This window comes from Ranitomeya variabilis, chromosome 3 (genome assembly GCF_051348905.1).
Source record: "Ranitomeya variabilis isolate aRanVar5 chromosome 3, aRanVar5.hap1, whole genome shotgun sequence".
NCBI classification, from domain to species: domain Eukaryota; kingdom Metazoa; phylum Chordata; class Amphibia; order Anura; family Dendrobatidae; genus Ranitomeya; species Ranitomeya variabilis.
This window is the reverse complement of record NC_135234.1, coordinates 609010935-609037548: the sequence shown is the minus strand read 5'-3', so window position 1 is coordinate 609037548 and position 26614 is coordinate 609010935. Positions and strand designations below refer to the sequence as shown.

The 26614-nt window shown below is 44.7% G+C and overlaps 1 protein-coding gene across 1 annotated transcript; it reads left to right on the top strand.

The window, feature by feature from the left end:
• Positions 1 to 6698: 6698 nt before the first annotated feature.
• On the top strand, positions 6699 to 26296 carry LOC143817746 (uncharacterized). Its single transcript, XM_077299233.1, has 5 exons — positions 6699 to 6833; positions 7036 to 7228; positions 7388 to 7544; positions 8305 to 9061; positions 26201 to 26296. Exons 3-5 carry the CDS (start codon positions 7417 to 7419, stop codon positions 26294 to 26296), a joined length of 981 nt encoding a protein of 326 aa, XP_077155348.1. The 5' UTR covers positions 6699 to 6833; positions 7036 to 7228; positions 7388 to 7416.
• Positions 26297 to 26614: the final 318 nt, after the last annotated feature.

Here is a 26614-nt window from a genome sequence, read left to right as displayed (position 1 = left end):
GCGCAAAACCGCAAATTCCCTCATGGTGTTGTCTGAACAGACACCTAATTCGGTGCAATGTGATAGAAAAACCGCAAATTCCCTCATGGTGTTGTCTGAACAGACACCTGATTTAATGCAATGTGATAGAATCCTGACTAGAAATGAGCGGAAAATTCATAGACGCCGGAATGGCTTGTGCTACTACTGTGGTGATTCTACACATGTTATCTCAGCATGCTCTAAACGTATAGCTAAGGTTGTTAGTCCTGTCACCGTTGGTAATTTGCAACCTAAATTTATTCTGTCTGTAACTTTGATTTGCTCACTGTCATCTTATCCTGTCATGGCGTTTGTAGATTCAGGTGCTGCCCTGAGTCTCACGGATCTCTCATTTGCTAAGCGCTGTGGTTTTACTCTTGAACCATTAGAAAATCCTATTCCTCTTAGGGGTATTGATGCTACACCATTGGCAGCAAATAAACCGCAGTATTGGACACAGGTTACCATGTGCATGACTCCTGAACACCGCGAGGTGATACGTTTCCTGGTTTTACATAAAATGCATGATTTGGTTGTTTTAGGGCTGCCATGGTTACAGACCCATAATCCAGTCCTGGACTGGAAGGCTATGTCAGTCTCAAGTTGGGGCTGTCGTGGTATTCATGGGGATTCCCTGCCTGTGTCTATTGCTTCTTCTACGCCTTCGGAAGTTCCGGAGTATTTGTCTGATTATCAGGATGTCTTCAGTGAGTCTGAGTCCAGTGCACTGCCTCCTCATAGGGACTGTGACTGTGCTATAGATTTGATCCCAGGCAGTAAATTTCCTAAGGGAAGACTGTTTAATCTGTCGGTACCTGAACATACCGCTATGCGTTCATATATCAAGGAGTCTCTGGAGAAAGGACATATTCGTCCGTCTTCTTCCCCTCTTGGTGCGGGATTCTTTTTTGTGGCAAAAAAGGACGGATCTTTGAGACCTTGTATTGATTATCGGCTTTTAAATAAGATCACTGTCAAATTTCAGTATCCTTTACCACTGTTGTCTGACTTGTTTGCCCGGATTAAGGGTGCCAAGTGGTTCACCAAGATAGACCTTCGTGGTGCGTACAACCTTGTGCGCATTAAGCAAGGTGATGAATGGAAAACCGCATTCAATACGCCCGAAGGTCATTTTGAGTACTTGGTGATGCCTTTTGGGCTCTCCAATGCGCCTTCAGTTTTTCAGTCCTTTATGCATGACATTTTCCGGAAGTATCTGGATAAATTTTTGATTGTTTATCTGGATGATATTTTGGTTTTTTCTGATAATTGGGATTCGCATGTGGAGCAGGTCAGGTTGGTCTTTAAAATTTTGCGTGAAAATTCTTTGTTTGTCAAGGGCTCAAAGTGTCTCTTTGGTGTACAGAAGGTTCCCTTTTTGGGGTTCATTTTTTCCCCTTCTGCTGTGGAGATGGACCCAGTCAAGGTCCGAGCTATTCTTGATTGGACTCAGCCCTCGTCAGTTAAGAGTCTTCAGAAGTTCTTGGGCTTCGCTAACTTCTACCGTCGTTTTATCGCTAATTTTTCTAGCATTGTGAAACCTTTGACGGATATGACCAAGAAGGGCTCCGATGTAGCTAACTGGGCTCCTGCTGCCGTGGAGGCTTTCCAGGAGTTGAAACGCCGGTTTACTTCGGCGCCTGTTTTGTGCCAGCCTGACGTCTCACTTCCCTTTCAGGTTGAGGTGGATGCTTCGGAGATTGGGGCAGGGGCCGTTTTGTCGCAGAGAGGTCCTGGTTGCTCTGTTATGAAACCTTGTGCCTTTTTCTCTAGGAAGTTTTCGCCTGCCGAGCGAAATTATGATGTGGGCAATCGGGAGTTGTTGGCCATGAAATGGGCATTTGAGGAGTGGCGTCATTGGCTCGAGGGTGCTAAGCATCGTGTGGTGGTCTTGACTGATCACAAAAATCTGATGTATCTCGAGTCTGCTAAACGCCTTAATCCGAGACAGGCCCGCTGGTCATTGTTTTTCTCCCGCTTTGATTTTGTTGTCTCGTATTTACCAGGTTCAAAGAATGTGAAGGCCGATGCTCTTTCTAGGAGCTTTGTGCCTGATGCTCCTGGAGTCGCTGATCCTGTTGGTATTCTTAAAGATGGAGTTATCTTGTCAGCTATTTCTCCGGATCTGCGACGTGTGTTGCAGAGATTTCAGGCTGATAGGCCTGAGTCTTGTCCACCTGACAGACTGTTTGTCCCGGATAAGTGGACCAGCAGAGTCATTTCCGAGGTTCATTCCTCGGTGTTGGCAGGTCACCCGGGAATTTTTGGCACCAGAGATCTGGTGGCCAGGTCCTTTTGGTGGCCTTCCTTGTCAAGGGATGTGCGGTCATTTGTGCAGTCCTGTGGGACTTGTGCTCGAGCTAAGCCTTGCTGTTCTCGTGCCAGCGGTTTGCTCTTGCCCTTGCCTGTCCCGAAGAGACCTTGGACACATATCTCCATGGATTTCATTTCTGATCTTCCGCTATCTCAGGGCATGTCCGTTATCTGGGTGATATGTGATCGCTTCTCCAAGATGGTCCATTTGGTTCCTTTGCCTAAGCTGCCTTCCTCTTCCGATCTGGTTCCTGTGTTTTTCCAGAACGTGGTTCGTTTGCACGGCATCCCTGAGAATATTGTGTCAGACAGAGGATCCCAGTTCGTTTCCAGGTTCTGGCGATCCTTTTGTAGTAGGATGGGCATTGATTTGTCGTTTTCGTCTGCTTTCCATCCTCAGACTAATGGACAGACGGAGCGAACCAATCAGACTTTGGAGGCTTATTTGAGGTGTTTTGTCTCTGCTGATCAGGACGATTGGGTGACATTCTTGCCGTTGGCTGAGTTTGCCCTTAATAATCGGGCTAGTTCCGCCACCTTGGTTTCGCCTTTTTACTGCAACTCTGGTTTCCATCCTCGCTTTTCTTCGGGTCATGTGGAGCCTTCTGACTGTCCTGGGGTGGATTCTGTGGTGGATAGGTTGCAGCAGATCTGGAATCATGTGGTGGACAACTTGAAGTTGTCACAGGAGAAGGCTCAGCGCTTTGCCAACCGCCGCCGCGGTGTGGGTCCCCGACTACGCGTTGGGGATTTGGTATGGCTTTCTTCCCGCTTTGTTCCTATGAAGGTCTCCTCTCCCAAATTTAAACCTCGTTTTATTGGGCCTTACAAGATATTGGAAATCCTTAATCCTGTATCTTTTCGTCTGGATCTTCCTGTGTCGTTTGCTATTCACAATGTATTTCATAGGTCCTTGTTGCGGCGGTACATTGTGCCTGTAGTTCCTTCTGCTGAGCCTCCTGCTCCGGTGTTGGTTGAGGGCGAGTTGGAGTACGTGGTGGAGAAGATCTTGGATTCTCGCCTCTCCAGGCGGAGGCTTCAGTACTTGGTCAAGTGGAAGGGCTATGGTCAGGAGGATAATTCCTGGGTGGTCGCCTCTGATGTTCATGCGGCCGATTTAGTTCGTGCCTTTCATGCCGCTCATCCTGATCGTCCTGGTGGTCGTGGTGAGGGTTCGGTGACCCCTCACTAAGGGGGGGGTACTGTTGTGAATTTGCTTTTTGCTCCCTCTAGTGGTTACTAGTTTTTTGACTCTGGTTTTTCTGTCATTCCTTTTATCCGCACCTGGGTCGTTAGTTAGGGGTGTTGCTATATAAGCTCCCTGGACCTTCAGTTCAATGCCTGGCAACGTAGTTATCAGAGCTAGTCTGCTGTGCTCTTGTCTACTGATCCTGGTTCCAGTTATATCAGCTAAGTCTGCCTTTTGCTTTTTGCTATTTGTTTTGGTTTGGTATTTTTGTCCAGCTTGTTCCTAATCTATATCCTGACCTTTGCTGGAAGCTCTAGGGGGGCTGGTGTTCTCCCCCCGGACCGTTAGACGGTTCGGGGGTTCTTGAATTTCCAGTGTGGATTTTGATAGGGTTTTTGTTGACCATATAAGTTACCTTTCTTATTTCTGCTATCAGTAAGCGGGCCTCTCTGTGCTAAACCTGGTTCATTTCTGTGTTTGTCATTTCCTCTTACCTCACCGTCATTATTTGTGGGGGGCTTCTATCCAGCTTTGGGGTCCCCTTCTCTGGAGGCAAGAAAGGTCTTTGTTTTCCTCTACTAGGGGTAGCTAGATTCTCCGGCTGGAGCGTGTCATCTAGAATCAACGTAGGAATGATCCCCGGCTACTTCTAGTGTTGGCGTTAGGAGTAGATATATGGTCAACCCAGTTACCACTGCCCTATGAGCTGGATTTTTGTATTCTGCCGACTTCCACGTTCCTCTGAGACCCTCGCCATTGGGGTCATAACAGGGGTGCATTATACTAGAGCCTGCTTATGGCGGTGCATTACACTGTAGAGTCTGCCTATGGGGGTGCATTATACTATAGAGTTTGCCTATGGGGGGTTGCATTATAATATAGAGTCTACCTATGGGGGTGCATTATATTATAGAGTCTGCCTATGGGGGAATGCATTATATTAAAGTCTGCCTATGGGAGTGCATTATACTATAGAGTCTGCCTATGGGGGGTGCGTTATACTATAGAGTCTGCCTATGGGGGTGCATTATACTATACAGACTGCCTATGGGGGTGCATTTTACTATAGAGTCTGCCTAAGGGGGTGCATTATACAGTATAGTGTCTGCCTATGGGAGTGCATTGCATTATACTATAGTCTGCTTATGGGAGGTGCATTATATAATATAGAATCTGCTTATGGAAGGTGCATTATACAATATAGAGTCTGCCTATGGAGAGTTCATTATACTATGTAGAGTCTGTATATGGAGGCGAGCATTATATAGAGTCTCCCTATGGGGTGCTGCATTATACAATATAGAGTGCTTATGGGGGTGCATTATACAATATAGAGTCTACCTATGAGGGGTGCATTATACAATATAGAGTCTGCCTATGGGGGGTGCATTATACAATATAGTCTGCCTATGGGGTGAATTATACAATATAGAGTCTGCCTATGGGGGTGCATTATACAATATAGAGCATTCCTATGGGGGATGCATTATACTATAGAGTCTACCTATGGGGGATGCATTATACTATAGAGCCTGCTAATGGTAGTGCATTATACTATACACTCTGCCTATGGAGGGTGCATTATACAATAGAGTCTGCCTATGGGGGATGCATTATACTATAGAGCCTGCCTATGGGGGTGCATTATTATTTATTTATATAGCACCATTGTTTCCATAGTGCTGTACATGAGGATATTATATAAAGTCTGCCGATGGGGGTGCATTGTACTATAGAGTCTGCCTATAGGGAAAGCATTATACTATAGAGTTTGCTTATTGGGAAGCATTATACTATATAGAGTAAAGCATTATACTAAAGTATGCCTATGAGGAATGCAATATACTATGTAGAGTCTGCCTATGGGGGGTGTATTATACAATATGGAGTCTGCCTATGGGGAGTGCATCATACTATATAGAAGTCTATGCGGAGTGCATTATACTGTATTGAGGACTATTTGGTGCATTATACTATATGGAGGCTATCTAGGGGGCCATCATACAGTGTTGGAGCCATCAAACAGTTTGGGGGCTTATTCTGTGTATAAAAGAGCATCATACTGTATAGAGCAGAGCTGTACAAGGGGGAGACTCAGGGCATGATTAACCCCTTTCTGACATCTGACGTACTATCCCGTCGAGGTGGGGTGGGCCCGTATGACCACCGACGGGATAGTACGTCATACGCGATCGGCCGCGCTCACGGGGGGAGCGCGGCCGATCGCGGCCGGGTGTCAGCTGCATATCGCAGCTGACATCCGGCACTATGTGCCAGGAGCGGTCACGGACCGCCCCCGGCACATTAACCCCCGGCACACCGCGATCAAACATGATCGCGGTGTACCGGCGGTATAGGGAAGCATCGCGCAGGGAGGGGGCTCCCTGCGGGCTTCCCTGAGACCCCCGCAGCAACGCGATGTGATCGCGTTGCTCCGAGGGTCTCCTACCTCCCTCCTCGCCGCAGGTCCCGGATCCAAGATGGCCACGGCATCCGGGTCCTGCAGGGAGGGAGGTGGCTAAGGCCGCTTTCACATTTGCGGTTGTGTCCGCAGCGTTTCTTCCGCAAATATCTGCATGCGTTGTGTATTCCTATCTTTAACATTATCAACGCATGCGTTTTTCTATGTTCGCGTTTTGCCGCGTTTGACGACGCATGCGTCGTCTAGCCGTCTGCGTCTTGGCGCGGAAATGCAACATGTAGTAATTTTTAGAGGCGTCATTTTGCCGCCTGGAAACGTATGCGGCTGATTGCGCAAGGTTTGCGCCAAAAAAACGCATTGTAGTCTATGTAAACGCATGCGTTTTTCAGTACATGCGTTTGCCGACGCATGCGTCTCAATTGAGAAAAACATGTCTAGACACTGATAAGCCACCCCCCACATACAAGGTGATAAAGGGAGGGTGTGGACAGTTGCAGGTCACTACTCATCAGACTGCCTTGCAGACGAGACGCCCCACAGCCCCTTGGAGCAGCAAACAAGCCTCAGAACTATGTGAGTATATCCTATCCAATGCATTTCTTTTCTATAATCTGTGTCTATATGCCCTAATTTCTGTCATTCCTTTCTTTCTGCACACATCAGAATGTCTTCTTCTTCTGATGAGGAAACGCCTGGGCCTGCACAAGGGGAACATGTCAGCAAAGTGAGTATTCACCTCCTCAGATTGGTAAGTATTCACTGTCACATCTACACATATGACAATGTATATTTTCCCTTTTTCAGACCACTTCTTCTACAGCGGAAGAGACTGGGCAGGAGACTGGGCAGGAGCAGCGTAGTCACGGCCGGGCAACACGGCGGCATCGTGTAAGTATAGCTGGCTGAATGTGTATTGTATCCTCACTTTATAATTCTGGAATCTTCATTTCTTTCTACTTCTCTCTTTCTTTCCCTTTTGCTTCAGCACCAGTGTTTTTTTTTTACTTCAATATTCATGCCATTCCTCTGATTCTGTTTTCTGTCTTCCGTATGTGAACGCCTCCTATATTAATGTACTTTATGTTGTTAGGTTCCAGAGGAGGATGAGGACCTAATTGAGAATGAACACCTCATCTCCCTGGTTCACGAGCGAGTCGCATTGTGGGACACCCGGGATCCACTGCACGCCAACAATGTGACGATCCGGAGGCTTTGGAATGAGGTGGCCGCAGCGTTGTGGGATGGCTGGGCCAATGCCCCGGCTCGGGTCCGTTCTGCATTTGGTAAGTATCGCAATGCAGTGTGATGTAGTCAATACCTTGGCCATGCTCACACAACTGTGTATGATGTGAGAAAGTCATTACTTTTTCACAGCACATACAGTTGTGTGACCATGGTCAAAAGACCATTGTCCTAACTATTATGTTTTGTTTTGCCAACAGTGTCAAAAGTGAAAACACGTTGGAGATCGATGAAGGACCGCTTCAACAAGGACCTGCGCCAAGAGAGCCAGCTTCCAAGTGGTTCTGCAGCAAGGATACGCAAATACAAGTACCACCGCATCCTTGCGTTTTTGAGACCGGTCCTTGCACGAAGAACGTAAGTATATTGGTTAAAAAAGAAAAAAAAAAGTGGTGTATAATGCAATTTTTTGGGGGTCATTATTTCAAATCAGTATTTTTAATCCAAAACCTTGCGTGATTGATAGATGTAGAAGTGGGGTACGTGTTCTTTGAATACTTTCCCTCACATAGTTCCTCTCCAGGTTTTGGCTTACCAATACTGATTTGAAATACTGAGCAAATACTGAGAGTGTGACGGCAGCCTGCACAACAGATCTATACTCAGCAAGTTAGGTGTCAGAAATAATGAATTCAGGATGCCAATGGCTCCTCAATTCATTTTTCCTGACACTTGTCCTGGTGAGTATACAGGTGGCTTGTATGTCCTCTGTCGTCAATTCGTATTTCCCATCAGTATTTGTAATCCAAAACCATGAGTGGTTGATAGATGCAGAAGTGGGGTACGTGTTCTTTGAATACTTTCCCTCACATAGTTCCTCTCCAGGTTTTGGCTTACCAATAGCTTGTATAGAGATATGGCTTGTATTGCCTCCATCGTCTCTTCATATTTTACATCAGTTTTTTTAATCCCCAAGGACTGGTCGATGCATGCAGAAGTATAGCATGTTGTTTTATGAAACTTTTATTCCTACTGTTGAACTCCTGGCTTGCAAATTCTGATGTAAAATTCACTACAAATAGTGTTAGTGTGACCTTTCCCTATCTGAATGTTTATCTAACTGTTGAGTTATCTTTTTGTAAATGTTTTGTAATAATTTTTTTTTTTTTTTCCGCAGCACTTGGAGCTCAACTGTTGGCCCAGGTTCTGGAGCGGTCCTTCATCAGTCAGCCACGGACCCGTCCCAGCCATCCTCCAGCGCTGCAGCAAGTGGGCCTGCCACACAACCTGGAGACCAGGAAGCTGGTCCATCAGGTGTTCCCCTTCCCCAGTCCTCTGCCTCTAGCCAATTTTTTAGGGGCTCCTCCCGGCAGCGGCAGAGGGCTGCGGACAGGTCACTCATGCCCGAGTTTTTACACTTGAGCTCGGTCTTCCATGAGGGACTAAAGGCGATGGGTGACCGACTGGATACTGCCATTAGTCATATGAGCACACGTATCCAGGTTACCACAGCCCTTGCCCAAGTGAAAGCCGACCTCCAGAGGCCAGCACATCATTTTTTTAATCAGGTAGAACAGGGCATGTCGGAACACCTTAGTCCTGAGCTCCAGATTACTGTTATGCAGGCCTGCAATGCTGCTTACGTGCAGGCTATGCAGCAGAGTCGGTATTTTCAGCAGACAGTGGGGGCATTTCCAACAGTGCCCACACTGTCACGATTTACATCAATGCCGACATCTGCTACATACTACTGCACGGCCACCTCCATTCCAAACACTGCCGGACCGTATTATAGCACCACCACCATGCCCAGTGCAGTGGGTCAGCCCACCGCCACCACCATGACAACTGCTGCTCCTGCTTGGGCCTCCTCCACTGCCACCAGCATGCTGCCACCGCAGGACCCTGGCCTGGCGTTCCCCGCTACCACTAGAGTTTCGCCGCAGGGGCCTGGCGTTCCCCGCCACCACTACAAGACTGCCATTGCCGGACCCTGCCCTGGCTTTTCCTGGCACCACCACCAGACTGCCGTTGCCGGACCCTGCCCTGGCGTTTCCTGGCACCACCACCAGACTGCCGTTGCCGGACCCTGCCCTGGCATTTCCTGGCACCACCACCAGACTGCCGTTGCCGGACCCTGCCCTGGCGTTTCCTGGCACCACCACCAGACTGCCGTTGCCGGACCCTGCCCTGGCGTTCCCTGCCACCACGACAACGAGCCCGCGCAAAACAAGGAAGGGGAAAGGCAAAAAAAAACAAAAAACCATAGCTATCCCTCCCCCCCTCACCTCCCAATGTGTCTGTAATGTCTGGTTTGTCTCACCCTTCCAGTGTGTCTCAGCCCTCTCATGTGTCTAGCCCTATCCCTGAATATCCTGACCCCAGCAGTTTCATTGCGCCTTCTCCTGCCACCCCTATGTCGGCTACAATAAGCCAGACCTCACAACTCAACACCCCACAATATCGACACTCAACCCCAAGCAGGCGCAGTTAATTTTTTTGTTTTTGTGTTTAATAAACCTGTGTTTTGCCCCAATGAGGTTTGGTTAATTGTGTATTTCGCCGCCGTCACCACACACCGTGCGCCAATAACAAATAATGCGTCAAACACTTTTTTGGGGGCCACCTCCAACCTACAGTACTTAATTAACAGAACACTGAAGCTTGGTGTGTGTTTGCTTAAGAGATATAAGGTTGCCCCTCAAAAAAACACTTGTATTTTCTCCAAAAACAGTTCTTTCTGTTTACTCCGTGACTTTTGGTAGCACACAGAAGACAAAATGGTGGTAATACACAGCACAAGTGTACTCAACAGGTCGTGTCTTATCAGAAACATTATTTATGACCCCTGACGTGCTGATTTTAGAAATGCATTATATTACCTCCATTTTATCTTATGGGTACATATACATATTTCACACAAAGTGAAGGGTCAATGTACGTCATACATGACATATCTATACTCACCCGGACAAGTGTCATGAAAAATGAATTCAAGAGCAATTAGCATCATAAATTCATTATTTCAGACACCTGACTTGATTACTATAGATTTGTGGTATAGGCTGCCGTCACACTCTCAGTATTCGCTCTGTATTTTACAGCACTATTTGTAAGCCTAAACCTGGAGTGGAGCTATGTGAGGAAAAGTTCAATAAACACATATGCACCACTAAAAGCATTTAACTACCACTCCTGGTTTTGGCTTACAAATAATGCTGTTAAGTACTGGACAACTACTGCGACAATAACAGACATCGTCTATACAGTCTGCGGCAAATAGCTAATGGTGAAACAAGACCGCACTCAATGACGTCAAGAACCTAAGCCCAAAAACCCAAAGTGGTTTGTTAAGGAAATAGATAGGAGACATGGTGAAGAAAGTAAATCACAATTATTTTATTAGAAAAAACATTAACATTCCAAACATAAATTTGCAGACCCAAAACCAGCAGTACATTTTACACCATATTGTCCTGCTATGGCACACGTCCAATGTCAGAATCAAAAAAGGCTGCAAATTGGTCCCGCATGTGGCCTACTTCAACTGTTGACCGCAGCGGGTGATGACGGTAATCAGGCAAAGGGTTTGCAACAGGTTCATCAAGTTCTATGGTGGGTCGCTCCTTAGCCAGAATGAAATTGTGGAGAACCACACAGGCTTTAACCACCTCATCCACTGTCTCCATTTTTAGATTTATTGCAGTAGCTAGAATGCGCCATTTGGACACCATAATCCCAAAGGCACACTCTACTGTTCTGCGTGCCCTGGTTACTCGGTAGTTATAGATCCGTTTTGTGAGGTTCAAGTCCCGACTTGAATAGGCTTCAGGAGATTTTCACTCATCTGAAAGGCCTCATCCCCAACCATTACAAATGGCAGCGGTGGGCCTTGAGTGTAGGGGAGTGGTCGTGGCTGTGGGAAATTAAAATTTTTGCCATAAACACGTCGGCCCATATTAGAGGTTTTAAAAGTCTGTGAATCGTTGCCACGGCCAAAAACCAATGTCCACAGCAATGAAGCGACAGTCCGCATCGGCTATTGCCATAAGAACTACTGAAAAATATTTTTTGTAGTTGAAGAACTGTGATCCCGTTCTGGCTGGTTTGGTAATCCGGATGTGCTTCCCATCCACCGCAACCAAACAGTTGGGAAAATCACAAACAGTCCAAAATTTGTCAGCAATTTCTTTCCACATGTCCTCCGTGGGTATGGGTATAAATTCCTCACGGAGAATGGTCCATAAAGCCCGGCAGGTTTCAAAAACAATTCCGGACAGCGTGGAAATCCCAAGGCGGTACTGGAAATGAAGGGATGACAAGCTCTCTCCAGTTGCAAGAAATCTGTAGTAAGAATAAATAATTTACAAAATAGGCAAAAAAACATCAGACCTGCAAAAAATTTTGGGTAGCTTTCGTTTAGAATTATTACGTACCTTAAGGTAACCAGGAGACGTTCCTCTGGTGGAATGGCTCTACGGAGCTGTGTGTCCTGTCTCCGGATGGCTCCTTGGACACGATCAAGCAAATCCCGGAAAGAGTCTTGTGACATCCTGGTATATTCCGGGAATTTTTCTGGGTTCTCATTGAGCTCACCATACAGGGTGTGATATGCACCACGGCTCTCACGCAGTTCTACAATGGGGTGTTGCCAAAACCGCCTACGCCGTGTCCTTCTCTGTCTTTCCCGGTTTCGGTGTTGCTCCCAAGCAAACGCACATGCCAGAAAAATCTTGATGCTCAGATCCAGTTTGAAGTAATAGCTATCCATGTGAAGATCCATCTTGTCACAGGACACAGGAGCAAAATCTGAAGATTTCAGCTGTCCTAGGGTCTATATATAGATTTCACATAATACACGCCCTCTGTAGTCCCATTGGCTGGTTCTTACATCTAGATTTTTTCTCTGGAAAATTTTTGCGACATGCGCACAAAAAACGCAAACGCATGGAAAACGCAAGCAAAAGCATGTAAACACAGCGTTTTAATGACGCATGCGGTAACCGTGAGCGTTTTAAAAACGCTGCGTTTACACGCGTTTTCATGCGTTGTTCGTGTCCTTGCGTTTGCGGATTAAACGCTGCAGATTAAAACGCTAATGTGAAAGTAGCCTTACCGAGTGCCTGCTCAGAGCAGGCGCTGGTAAGCCTGCAGCCCTGCACAGCAGATCGCAGATCTGACAGAGTGCTGTGCACACTGTCAGATCAACGATCTGTGATGTCCCCCCCTGGGACAAAGTAAAAATGTAAAAAAAAAAAATTTTCCACATGTGTAAAAAAATAAATAAAAAATAAATTCCTAAATAAAGAAAAAAAAAAAAATATTCCCATAAATACATTTCTTTATCTAAATAAAAAAAAAAACAATAAAAGTACACATATTTAGTATCGCCACGTCCGTAACGACCCAACCTATAAAACTATATCACTAGTTAACCCCTTCAGTAAACACCGTGAGAAAAAAAAAACGAGGCAAAAAACGACGCTTTATTACCATACCGCCGAACAAAAAGTGGAATAACGCGATCAAAAATACAGATATAAATAACCATGGTACCGCTGAAAACGTCATCTTGTCCCGCAAAAAACGAGCCACCATACAGCATCATCAGCAATAAAATAAAAAAGTTATAGTCCTGAGAATAAAGCGATACCAAAATAATTATTTTTTCTATAAAATAGCTTTTATCGTATAAAAGTGCCAAAACATAAAAAAATGATATAAATGAGATATCGCTGTAATCGTACTGACCCGACGAATAAAACTGCTTTATCAATTTTACCAAACGCGGAACGGTATAAACGCCTCCCCCAAAAGAAATTCATGAATAGCTGTTTTTTGGTCATTCTGCCTCACAAAAATCGGAATAAAAAGTGATTAAAAAAATGTCATGTGCCCGAAAATGTTACCAATAAAAACGTCAACTCGTCCCGCAAAAAACAAGAACTCACATGACTCTGTGGACTCAAATATGGAAAAATTATAGCTCTCAAAATGTGGTAACGCAAAAAATATTTTTTGCAATAAAAAGCGTCTTTCAGTGTGTGACGGCTGCCAATCATAAAAATCCACTAAATAACCCGCTATAAAAGTAAATCAAACCCCCCTTCATCACCCCCTTAGTTAGGGAAAAATAAAAAAAAATGTATTTATTTCCATTTTCCCATTAGGGTTAGGGTTAGGGCTAGGGTTATTGCTAGGGTTAGGGTTAGGGCTAGGGTTGGGGTTATTGCTAGGGCTAGGGTTATTGCTAGGGTTAGGGTTGGGGCTAGGGTTAAGGCTACAGTTAGGGTTGGGGCTAAAGTTAGGGTTTGGATTACATTTATGGTTGGGAATAGGGTTGGGATTAGGGTTAGGGGTGTGTCAGGGTTAGGGGTGTGGTTAGGGTTACCGTTGGGATTAGGGTAAGGGGTGTGTTTGGATTAGGGTTTCAGTTATAATTGGGGGGTTTCCACTGTTTAGGCACATCAGGGGCTCTCCAAACGGGACATGGCATCCGATCTCAATTCCAGACAATTCTGCGTTGAAAAAGTAAAACAGTGCTCCTTCCCTTCAGAGCTCTCCCGTGTACCCAAACGGGTTTACCCCAACATATGGGGTATCAGCGTACTCAGGACAAATTGGACAACATCTTTTGGGGTCCAATTTCTCCTGTTACCCTTGAGAAAATACAAAACTGGGGGCTAAAAAATAAGTTTTGTGGGAAAAAAAAGATTTTTTATTTTCACGGCTCTGCGTTGTAAACTGTAGTGAAACACTTGGGGGTTCAAAGTTTTCACAACACATCTAGATAAGTTCCTTGGGGGGTCTAATTTCCAATATGGGGTCACTTGGGGGTTTCTACTGCTTAGGTACATCAGGGGCTCTGCAAATGCAACGTGACGCCTGCAGACCAATCCATCTAAGTCTGCTGTTGTGAATCACTTTTTGGGCTCCCCTGGTGGTTGCTGGTGGTACTGGTGACTTGTGTGTGCTTTGCTGTCTCAGTTCACCTGCTCCCATCAGTGTTTGGGAGTTTCCTATTTAGCCTTGCTCTTCAGTCATTTCCTGGCCGGTCATCATTGTAACCAGAGCCTTCGGTTGCATGTTCCTGCTACTAGTCTGCTGATCAGCTAAGTGGACTTTGTCCTTTTGTTTTGTATCTTTTGTCCAGTTTGCAGTTTTTGTTATTCTCTGTAGCTGGAAGCTCTTGCGGGCTGAAATTGCCACTCCTGTGTCATGAGTTGACACAGGAGTCTTAAAGTAATTTCAGGATGGTTTTTTGAAAGGGTTTTCAGTTGACCGTGAAGTCCTCTTTTGTATCCTTCTGCTATCTAGTAAGTGGACCTCTCTTTGCTAAATCTACTTTCATACTGTGTATGTCTTTTCCCCTTAACTCACCGTTATTACATGTGGGGGGCTGCTATCATCTTTTGGGGTATTTCCCTAGAGGTAAGCCAGGTCTGTTCCTTCCTCTACCAGGCGTAGTTAGTCCTCCGGCTGGCGCGTGGCATCTAGGAAGTCGTAGGTATGCTCCCTGGCTACTATTAGTTGTGTGGTAGATTTAGCTCACGGTCAGCTCGAGATTCCATCACCCAGAGCTCGTCCGTTATTTTTGTGTTCTGATGTTTCCCTGCCATTGGGAATCATGACAGTATGACCGGCCCGTGTTAAAGTTATTGGCAGAAGAAAGGAGAGAAAAAAGAAGTCTGTAGATTTTCCCCCCCCCCCCCTATGCTTGCTCCATAGTTGGATCAGTTGTATTTCAGCTCTAATTACAGCCTTTGCCTTTCTCTCCTTCTAATCCTTGAATGGCTCTGATCTCACCTGTTTAAAGATGGACCCTCAGAGTTTGGCTGTAGGTTTAAATAATCTTGCTACCAAGGTTCAAAATTTACAAGATTTTGTTATACATACTCCGATGTCTGAACCTAAAATTCCTACACCAGAGGTGTTTTCCGGAGATAGATCTCGGTTCCTGAATTTCAAATATAATTGTAAATTGTTCCTTTCTTTCAGACCTCACTCCTCTGGAGATCCTGTCCAGCAGGTTAAGATTGTAATCTCTTTGCTGCGAGGTGACCCTCAAAAGTGAGCATTTTCATTGACACCAGGGGATCCTGCGTTGCTCAATGTGGATGCGTTTTTTCTGGCTTTAGGGTTGCTTTATGAGGAACCTAATTTGGAGATTCAAGCTGAAAAAGCTTTGATAGCCCTATCTCAAGGGCAAGATGAAGCTGAGATATACTGCCAAAAATTTCGTAGATGGTCTGTGCTTACTCAGTGGAATGAGTGCGCCCTAGCGGCAAATTTCAGAGAGGGCCTTTCTGATGCCGTTAAAGATGTTATGGTCGGGTTCCCTGCGCCCACAGGTCTGAATGAGTCCATGACAATGGCTATTCAGATTGATCGGCGTTTGCGGGAGCGCAAACCCGTGCACCATTTGGCGGTATCTTCTGAAGAGATGCCAGAGAAGATGCAATGTGACAGAATTCTGTCCAGAAGCGAGCGGCAGAATTATAGGCGTAAAAATGGGTTATGCTTCTATTGTGGTGATTCTGCTCATGTTATATCAGCATGCTCTAAGCGTACAAGGAAGGTTGACAAGTCTATTTCAATTGGCACTTTACAGTCTAAATTTATTCTGTCTGTAACCTTGATTTGTTCTTTATCAGTTATTACTGTGGATGCCTATGTGGACTCTGGCGCCGCTCTGAGTCTTATGGATTGGTCCTTTGCCAGGCGCTGTGGGTTTGATTTAGAGCCTCTGGAAGTTCCTATACCTCTGAAGGGTATTGATTCTACGCCTTTGGCTTGTAATAAACCACAATTCTGGACGCAAGTGACTATGCGTATGACTCCAGACCATCAGGAGGTGATTCGCTTCCTTGTGTTGTACAATTTGCATGATGTTTTGGTGCTTGGATTACCATGGTTACAATCTCATAACCCAGTCCTTGACTGGAAAACAATGTCTGTGTTAAGCTGGGGATGTCGGGGGGCTCATGGGGACATACCTTTGGTTTCCATTTCGTCATCTATTCCCTCTGAGATTCCGGCATTTTTGTCTGATTATCGTGATATTTTTGAGGAGCCTAAAATTGGTTCACTCCCTCCCCACAGAGATTGTGATTGCGCCATAGATCTGATTCCTGGCAGTAAATTTCCAAAGGGTCGTTTGTTTAACTTATCTGTACCTGAACATGCTGCTATGCGAGAGTATATTAAGGAGTCCCTGGAAAAGGGACATATTCGTCCTTCTTCATCTCCTTTAGGAGCTGGTTTTTTCTTTGTATCTAAAAAGGATGGATCTCTGAGGCCTTGTATTGATTATCGACTCCTGAATAAAATTACAGTCAAATATCAGTATCCGTTGCCTTTGCTGACTGATTTGTTTGCTCGCATAAGGGGGGCTAAGTGGTTCTCTAAGATTGATCTTCGTGGGGCGTATAATTTGGTGCGAATTAAGCAGGGGGACGAGTGGAAAACCGCATTTAATACGCCTGAGGGCCATTTTGAGTATTTAGTAATGCCTTTCGGCCTTTCTAATGCACCTTCAGTCTTTCAGTCCTTAATGCATGATATTTTCCGTGAATATTTGGATAAATTTATGATTGTGTAATTGGATGATATTTTGATTTTTTCTGATGACTGGGAGTCTCATGTTCAACAGGTCAGGAGAGTTTTTCAGGTTTTGCGGGAGAATTCTTTGTGTGTAAAGGGTTCAAAGTGTGTTTTTGGGGTTCAAAAGATTTCCTTTTTGGGGTACATTTTTTCCCCTTCTTCTATTGAGATGGACCCTGTCAAGGTTCGTGCTATTTGTGACTGGACGCAGCCTACTTCTCTTAAGAGTCTTCAGAGATTCTTGGGCTTTGCTAATTTTTATCGTCGATTTATAACTGGTTTTTCTGGCGTTGCTAAACCTCTGACGGATTTGACCAAAAAGGGTGCTGATGTTGCCAATTGGTCCCCTGCTGCTGTGGAGGCCTTTCGGGAGCTTAAGCGCCGCTTTTTGTCTGCCCCTGTGTTGCGCCAGCCTGATGTTTCTCTTCCCTTTCAGGTTGAGGTCGATGCTTCCAAGATCGGAGCGGGGGCGGTTTTGTCGCAGAAAAGTTCCGACTGCTCAGTGATGAGACCTTGTGCGTTCTTTTCTCGAAAATTTTCGGCCGCCGAGCGAAACTATGATGTTGGTAATCGGGAGCTTTTGGCCATGAAGTGGGCATTTGAGGAGTGGCGTCATTGGCTTGAGGGTGCCAGACATCCGGTGGTAGTTTTGACTGATCACAAGAATCTGATTTATCTAGAGTCTGCCAGGCACCTGAATCCTAGACAGGCACGATGGTCGTTGTTTTTTTCTCGGTTTAATTTTGTGGTTTCATACTTACCGGGTTCTAAAAATGTTAAGGCAGATGCTCTTTCTAGGAGTTTTGAGCCTGACTCTCCTGGGGATTCTGAACCTGCTGGTGTCCTTAAGGATGGGGTGGTTTTGTCTGCTGTCTCCCCAGATCTGCGACGTGCTTTGCAAGAATTTCAGGCGGATAGACCTGATCGTTGTCCGCCTGGTAGACTGTTTGTTCCTGATGATTGGACCAGTAGAGTCATCTCGGAAGTTCATTCTTCTTCGCTGGCAGGTCATCCTGGAATTTTTGGTACCAGAGATTTGGTGGCTAGATCCTTTTGGTGGCCTTCCCTGTCTCGGGATGTGCGTGTTTTTGTGCAGTCTTGTGATGTGTGTGCTCGGGCCAAGCCTTGTTGTTCTAGGGCTAGTGGGTTATTGTTGCCCTTGCCTGTTCCGAAGAGGCCTTGGACGCACATCTCTATGGACTTTATTTCTGATCTCCCTGTTTCTCAGAAGATGTCTGTCATCTGGGTGGTGTGTGACCGTTTTTCTAAAATGGTTCATTTGGTACCATTGCCTAAGTTGCCTTCCTCATCTGAGTTGGTCCCTCTATTTTTTCAAAATGTGGTTCGCTTGCATGGTATTCCGGAAAACATCGTTTCTGACAGGGGAACCCAGTTCGTGTCTAGATTTTGGCGGGCATTCTGTGCCAGGTTGGGCATTGATTTGTCTTTTTCGTCTGCATTCCATCCTCAGACTAATGGCCAGACGGAGCGAACTAATCAACCTTTGGAGACTTATTTGAGGTGTTTTGTGTCTGCGGATCAGGATGACTGGGTTGCCTTTTTGCCGTTGGCAGAATTTGCTCTTAATAATCGGGCTAGTTCTGCCACTTTGGTTTCTCCTTTCTTTTGCAATTCAGGGTTTCATCCTCGTTTTTCATCTGGTCAGGTGGAATCTTCGGATTGTCCTGGAGTGGATGCGGTGGTGGATAGGTTGCATCAGATTTGGGGACAAGTGGTGGCCAATTTGAAGTTGTCCCAGGAGAGGACTCAGCAGTTTGCTAACCGCCGTCGTCGTGTTGGTCCTCGCCTTCGTGTTGGGGACTTGGTGTGGTTGTCTTCCCGTTTTGTCCCTATGAGGGTTTCTTCTCCTAAGTTTAAGCCTCGGTTCATCGGTCCTTATAGGATTTTGGAGATACTTAACCCTGTGTCCTTTCGTTTGGACCTCCCGGCATCTTTCGCTATCCATAATGTATTCCATCGGTCGTTGTTGCGGAGGTATGAGGTACCGGTGGTTCCTTCTACTGAGCCTCCTGCTCCTGTGCTGGTGGAGGGTGAATTGGAGTACGTTGTAGAAAAGATCTTGGATTCCCGTATTTCCAGACGGAGACTTCAATATCTGGTTAAATGGAAGGGCTATGGTCAGGAAGATAATTCTTGGGTAACTGCCTCTGATGTTCATGCCTCGGATTTGGTTCGTGCCTTTCATAGGGCTCATCCAGATCGCCCTGGCGGTTCTCGTGAGGGTTCGGTGCCCCCTCCTTAAGGGGGGGGTACTGTTGTGAATCACTTTTTGGGCTCCCCTGGTGGTTGCTGGTGGTACTGGTGACTTGTGTGTCCTTTGCTGTCTCAGTTCACCTGCTCCCATCAGTGTTTGGGAGTTTCCTATTTAGCCTTGCTCTTCAGTCATTTCCTGGCCGGTCATCATTGTAACCAGAGCCTTCGGTTGCATGTTCCTGCTACTAGTCTGCTGATCAGCTAAGTGGACTTTGTCCTTTTGTTTTGTATCTTTTGTCCAGTTTGCAGTTTTTGTTATTCTCTGTAGCTGGAAGCTCTTGCGGGCTGAAATTGCCACTCCTGTGTCATGAGTTGACACAGGAGTCTTAAAGTAATTTCAGGATGGTTTTTTGAAAGGGTTTTCAGTTGACCGTGAAGTCCTCTTTTGTATCCTTCTGCTATCTAGTAAGTGGACCTCTCTTTGCTAAATCTACTTTCATACTGTGTATGTCTTTTCCCCTTAACTCACCGTTATTACATGTGGGGGGCTGCTATCATCTTTTGGGGTATTTCCCTAGAGGTAAGCCAGGTCTGTTCCTTCCTCTACCAGGCGTAGTTAGTCCTCCGGCTGGCGCGTGGCATCTAGGAAGTCGTAGGTATGCTCCCTGGCTACTATTAGTTGTGTGGTAGATTTAGCTCACGGTCAGCTCGAGATTCCATCACCCAGAGCTCGTCCGTTATTTTTGTGTTCTGATGTTTCCCTGCCATTGGGAATCATGACAGTCTGCATTCCAAACGGCGCTCCTTCCCTTCCGAGCTCTGCCATGCGCCCAAACAGTGGTTTACCCCCACATATGGGGTATCAGCGTACACAGGACAAATTGGACAACAACTTTTGAGGTCCAATTTGTCCTGTTACCCTTGTGAAAATACAAAACGGGGGGCTAAAAAATCATTTTTGTGAAAAAAATAATAATTTTTATTTTCACGGCTCTGCGTTATAAACTGTAGTGAAACACTTGGGGTTCAAAGTTCTCACAACACATCTAGATAAGTTCCTTGGGAGGTCTAGTTTCCAATTTGGGGTCACTTGTGGGGGGTTTCTACTGTTTGGGTACATCAGGGGCTCTGCAAATGCAACGTGACGCCTGCAGACCAATCCATTTAAGTCTGCATTCCAAATGGCGCTCCTTCCCTTCCGAGCTCTGCCATGCGCCCAAACAGTGGTTCCCCCCCACATATGGGGTATCAGCGTACTCAGGACAAATTGGACAACAACTTTTGGGGGCCAATTTATTATGTTACCCTTGTAAAAATACAAAGCTGGGGGCTAAAAAATCATCTCTGTGAAAAAAAAGAGGAATTTTTATTTTCACGGCTCTGCGTTATAAACTGTAGTGAAACACTTGGGGGTTCAAAGTTCTAACAACACATCTAGATAAGTTCCTTAGGGGGTCTACTTTCCAAAATGGTGTCACTTGTGGGGGGTTTTAATGTTTAGGCACATCAGGGGCTCTCCAAACGCAACATGGCGTCCCATCTTAATTCCAGTCAATTTTGCATTGAAAAGTAAAATAGCGCTCCTTCCCTTCCGAGCTCTGCTATGCGCCCAAACAGTGGTTTACCCCCACATATGGGGTATCGTCGTACTCAGGACAAATTGCACAACTTTTGTGGTCTAATTTCTTTTCTTACCCTTGGGAAAATAAAAAAATGGGGGCGAAAAGATCATTTTTGTGAAAAAATATGATTTTTTATTTTTACGGCTCTGCATTATAAACTTCTGTGAAGCACTTGTTGGGTCAAAGTGCTCAACACACATCTAGATAAGTTCCTTAAGGGGTCTACTTTCCAAAATGGTGTCACTTGTGGGGGGTTTCAATGTTTAGGCACATCAGGGGCTCTCCAAACGCAACATGGCGTCCCATCTTAATTCCAGTCAATTTTTCATTGAAAAGTCAAATGGCGCTCCTTCCTTTCCGAGCTCTGCCCTGCGCCCAAACAATGGTTTACACCCACATATGGGGTATCGTCGTACTCAGGACAAATTGCACAACAACTTTTGTGGTCTAATTTCTTCTCTTACCCTTGGGAAAATAAAAAAATGGGGGCGAAAAGATCATTTTTGTGAAAAAATATGATTTTTTATTTTTACGGCTCTGCATTATAAACTTCTGTGAAGCACTTGTTGGGTCAAAGTGCTCACCACACATCTAGATAAGTTCCTTAGGGGGTCTACTTTCCAAAATGGTGTCACTTGTGGGGGGTTTCAATGTTTAGGCACATCAGGGGCTCTCCAAACGCAACATGGCGTCCCATGTCAATTCCAGTCAATTTTGCATTGAAAAGTCAAATGGCGCTCCTTTCCTTCTGAGCTCTGCCATGCGCCCAAACAGTGGTTCACCCCCACATATGGGGTATCAGCGTACTCAGGACAAATTGTACAACAACTTTTGGTGTCCATTTTCTCCTGTTACCCTTGGTAAAATAAAACAAATTGGAGCTGAAATAAATTTTGTGTGAAAAAAAGTTAAATGTTCATTTTTATTTAAACATTCCAAAAATTCCTGTGAAACACCTGAAGGGTTAATAAATTTCTTGAATGTGGTTTTGAGCACCTTGAGGGGTGCAGTCTTTAGAATGGTGTCACATTTGGGTATTTTCTGTCATATAGACCCCTCAAAATGACTTCAAATGAGATGTGGTCCCTAAAAAAAAATGTTGTTGTAAAAATGAGAAATTTCTGGTCAACTTTTAACCCTTATAACTCCCTAAGAAAAAAAAATTTGGTTCCAAAAGTGTGCTAATGTAAAGTAGACATGTGGGAAATGTTACTTATTAAGTATTTTGCGTGACATATGTCTGTGATTTAAGGGCATAAAAATTCAAAGTTGGAAAATTGCGAAATTTTCAAAATTTTCGCCAAATATCCATTTTTTTCACAAATAAACGCAAGTTATATCGAAGAAATTTTACCACTGTCATGAAGTACAATATGTCACGAGAAAAGAATGTCAGAATCGCCAAGATCCGTTGAAGCGTTCCAGAGTTATAACCTCATAAAGGGACAGTGGTCTGAATTGTAAAAATTGGCCTGGTCATTAACGTGCAAACCACCCTTGGGGGTGAAGGGGTTAATTGGAACTCAAGTTATTGTGATTGTTAAAGGGGCACACACAGGGCATTATTACTTTCTAGGAGGCAAAATGTGGGCACTGTTTTCTAGGGAACTTGCATCCGCAATTTCTATATTCTAGAGCAGTGTTCCCCAACTCCGGCCCTCAAGAGCCACCAACAGATCATGTTTTCAGGGTTTCCTTAGTATTACACAGGTGATGGGGTTCTTGGTCGTCCAGCTGATGCAAGTATCACCTATGTAATACTAAGGAAATCCTGAAAACATGACCTTTTGGTGGCTCTTGAGGACCGCAGTTGGGGAGCACTGTTCTAGAGGGTTGCTTTAGAATTTTGAGGGCACAGAGAACCACACAGCAGGTGCAGTAATAGGGACACATACGGCAGCAGCAGCTCAGTATTGGGGTATCAGCAGGATGATGAAGTTGTGCAGGTTGGGAATAGTTCCATTGGGAACAGTGCTGAAAATATAAGACGTGAAATGTGTCTTTGTTGTAATGTCTGCAGCTGAGTCCTAGCTGGAAGAAGTTGTCATGTCGGTCTGAGCCAGATGAAAAAGATGTGAAAAGTGAACGATTCCATTAGAGAGAACGTCCTGTTGATTTCTGGTTGGTCAAGAAAACAGACTTTTGCTTTTGTAAGCCTGTAATAGTGACTTGTAAGCGGACATTTGATATAACATATTGTGCTCTTATCCTTGATGACTAGTGATGTTTACTGATATTATGTATTTTGTAGACCAAATAGTTTGTTGACTTCGAAAACAATAGAGGAAAAACTATGCAAATAGATCAAGTAATGCTACTCATCTCCATTCTTACACTTTTTGTAAATACTGAATGAAGGACACTTGTTAAGTATAAAAATAGGTTACATGCCTCTGTATAGACAGAGACAGCCAGAGATTTAGCCAAGACATCCTAACACCCAGGGGCATTATGGCTCCATCAGGAAGAACACAGATTATTCTACAGGATGCCAGCTTTGGGGACTTCGGCCCCGGCTGGAAGAATACAGATCTGTTCCATTGACCATCGTTGAACCATGGATACGTTTGGAGAAAGCCAGGATTGAGACCCACAGGTCACCTGGCTCCATGGAGATTTTTGGAGAAGCCAGGTTGTGACCCTCAGGTCAACTGGCCTTATTCCTGAATGGACTTTCAACTTGCTAAGATTGTCGTTACCTTCACTCTGTGCGTGCCACAGGTGGGGTAGTTGACCTTGGAAGCTCTGAAGTAACATCTGCCATTATCCCAGCGAGTCAGCGGAAGGGTGAGACTCTGTAATGTGCACCATCTTGGGGTATTTTGCTGGGACTGTTCTAGGTGTTATCTGCCTGTTTTGTGGTTCAATAAAGCATTGCCACAGTTTCACCTTCACCCTGTGTTGGCTGAGTAGCGTTATGCCCACGTTAAAAGAAGAGCAGGCATTCGGTGGGATGGTCCCTGCTCCATGTGGTTTCGGCCGGCGGAACGGGGTGCCCGCCGACCCCCTTGTGTCTCCACAGGGGCCAACTCAGAAACTTCGTCTCCCCTAAACCAAAACCCTAGCTACGCCTCTGCTGACTACATATTCACTAGAACAGGGATCACAATCACTGCCTTGCTCCCTTTAGTGTCTATGGGGCTGACAGAAACAGTCGAACACTAACTCTGATCATAGCTATTGTCACCTGTCACAGCTGACACTGGTCAGCTCCTGAGTCTGCACCAAACATTTACAGCACTGCTCAAGATCTAACACCTGCCAGCGCCGTAATTGTTAGTCATGCTGCTGAAATGAAGTAAGAACATCATCCTCATAGCGGCTTTTAAAAGAATGGTTTTAATTTAAAACTGTGACATTTAATCATAGGACAACCCCTTAGACTGGATGTGCTAAAGTCACTAATTTTGGTGCAGATGTTTGGATCAAACAAAGATCATTTCCCTTTAGGACATAAACTTCACTTGACACAAATGTTAACTCATGTTGTTCGTTTGATCCAAATTTTTTAGTCCATAATATGTCGGTTAAAAGGAATTTTTCAGCAGGTTTTTGCTATGTTATCTGAGAGCTACAGTATATGATGTAGGAACTGATACCCTGATTCCAGTGACGTGTCACTTGCTAGTCTGCATTCTGTCATTTTTATACAATGCTTGTTTTCTCTGCTGAAAATCAAGTACACCACACACACACATTATTGTCAGCTTTGTGTCACTCAATATACACAAGATACTGCCAATCAACGGTGGCATGTGCTACACAGGGCAGTTGACTATGAGGCACACCTAGTCCTGCAGTGATAATCTCCTAAGAAAATACTAATTTTATTGAAACAGCAACACACAGCCAGTAGGCAGCTCACCACTGGATTCAGGGTCTTAGCCTTTACATCATGCTAATCTCAGATTTCATAACGTAATCCTGCTGACAGACTCCCTTTAAAATTATGGAGTTTTTACTTGTATGATCATCCGTTCTGGCAATTCAGGAGTGAATGCAATGCGCCTCAACACACTCTTAACCCCTTCACGATGGTACAGATTTACTTTTTTCACGTTTCCTTTTTTTTTCCTCCCCTTCTTCCCAGAACCATAACCCTTTTTTTTCTGTCCACATAGACATATAAGGGCTTGTAAAGCAGGGAAAACAATTCCAAGTGCTGTGAAATTGTGGGGAAAAAAAAAACACAATTTTGACTTTTTTTTGGAATTGTTTTTATAGTGTACACTTTATGGTGTAAATGACCTCGTATTATGATTCTCCTCATCAATACAATTACAGCGATATCCAACTTGTCCAGTTGTTTTTATTGTTTTAGTGGTGCAAACAAAATCAGATGATTTATGTTTTTTCCTTCTTAAAAGAGCATTCCTTAATTTGCACCTTTTTAAAGTCTATGTATTGTGTGTTCTCCTGTGTTTTTATTTTGTGTAAACTTCATTAACCACATACGCCATTTTGGCACAAAAATTATCAACAAATACTGCAAGACAAAAAAAAAAAGGAAAGTGACTTAAAAAAAAGCACAAGTGACTGAAAAAAAGCACAAATGTATCAGGCCCATATAGTTTGAGAAGCCATCCGGTGACTATAGAGACATAACTACACTGGCACAACCCCAACTGCTCTCTGCCCCTCTCCATGTGATTGACAGATCTATCTGTGTGGACGCACACAAGAGAGACTGGTTGATCATCTATAATGAGGCAGGGAGAAGCCGGCAACTGCGCCGGATTAGTTACGTTTCTCCTTAAAGTCCACACTCCATATGTTTTTCGGAACCGCGGTAACGTTCCTGGCTACAGTGACACAGCCAGGGTCTGATTCATGCTTCCCTTGGTACAGGCAGCATGATGCTGGTGACAGGTGTTTCATTTTAGTTTGTTCAGATATGAGTAAGGTCTCATTCACACATCCGTGAAAACATGGTACCGGTGTCATCAGTGTTTTGCATTAATGTGTCACAGTGTCCGTTTTTATCATCAGTGTTTTTCACAGATGGATAAGGAAAGAAATTACTAAGCTTCTCCTATAGTTTGCACTGTTAAACACGGATCCTTTCTGTGTTTGTGATTTAGATTTGTATTGGGCCGGGTCATCTGTGCTGCGGGAAACACATCACTCGATACATAGGTAATAGTGGGGACATGTGGTGTCCCTGAAAGAGACGTGTGAATGAGGCCTGAGGGAGTTCTTATAGCAGTGTGCTGCAATAGGCCAGTATTCCTTACCTGCTTATTGCTGGGAAACAAGGATAGTTTTCATCCATGAAGTCCATTGTGCATATTAAAATCACTTACCGATAGCTGCACAGATACACATATAGCTATAGAATAAAGCCCAAAGGAATATTGCATGGAAAGCTGCCATCAAATACTCCACAGAGACACAAGGGAGTGGTTATAGAAGCAGCAGATTCCCCCTTCTATACTCACTTCTTTCCTGAGCCAGCCTGCCTGCAGCACATCTCAGGCCCAAGCTGGCTTGGAAGATGTCTTCATTGTTATGAAGAAGAATAAAGACCTCAGCTGTACGGCCTCATAAAGAGAGAGGTCAGCTCTGTAAACCAGGGTTGTGGACAAGATAGTCATTTTATGTGATGGTGTCATGTCTGTCATCTGCATTCTTCAGGCTTTCAATCTCTTCTCCTTTGGAAACCTTCTTGCAACACAGATAGTGGTTTTATTACTTATTAATCTTAACTGCTGGTATAAGCAGACAACGTAACACAGCTTCGGATCCAATATGAGGCGAGAACATTGAAGGTGTATTCCATGTAACACTGCACCTGTGGAACAAGAAGGGCTTTATTCTTCATGCAGTGAGATACATTTTCCTATAATAAAGTGTAAGGTACACGTTCTTTGTGGATGTATTTCCATGTGCAATTCTGACTTTGTGGAATATGGTATCACCACACAGGACATAGAAAGCCCCAGTGAGTTCTGATTTTTTTTTTAACTTTAGGTAATTCGGTGTTGAAAAAAAAAAAGAAAAACATTGCCAATGTGGCCATCCATTTTCTTCAGGCCCCCATTCCTCCTT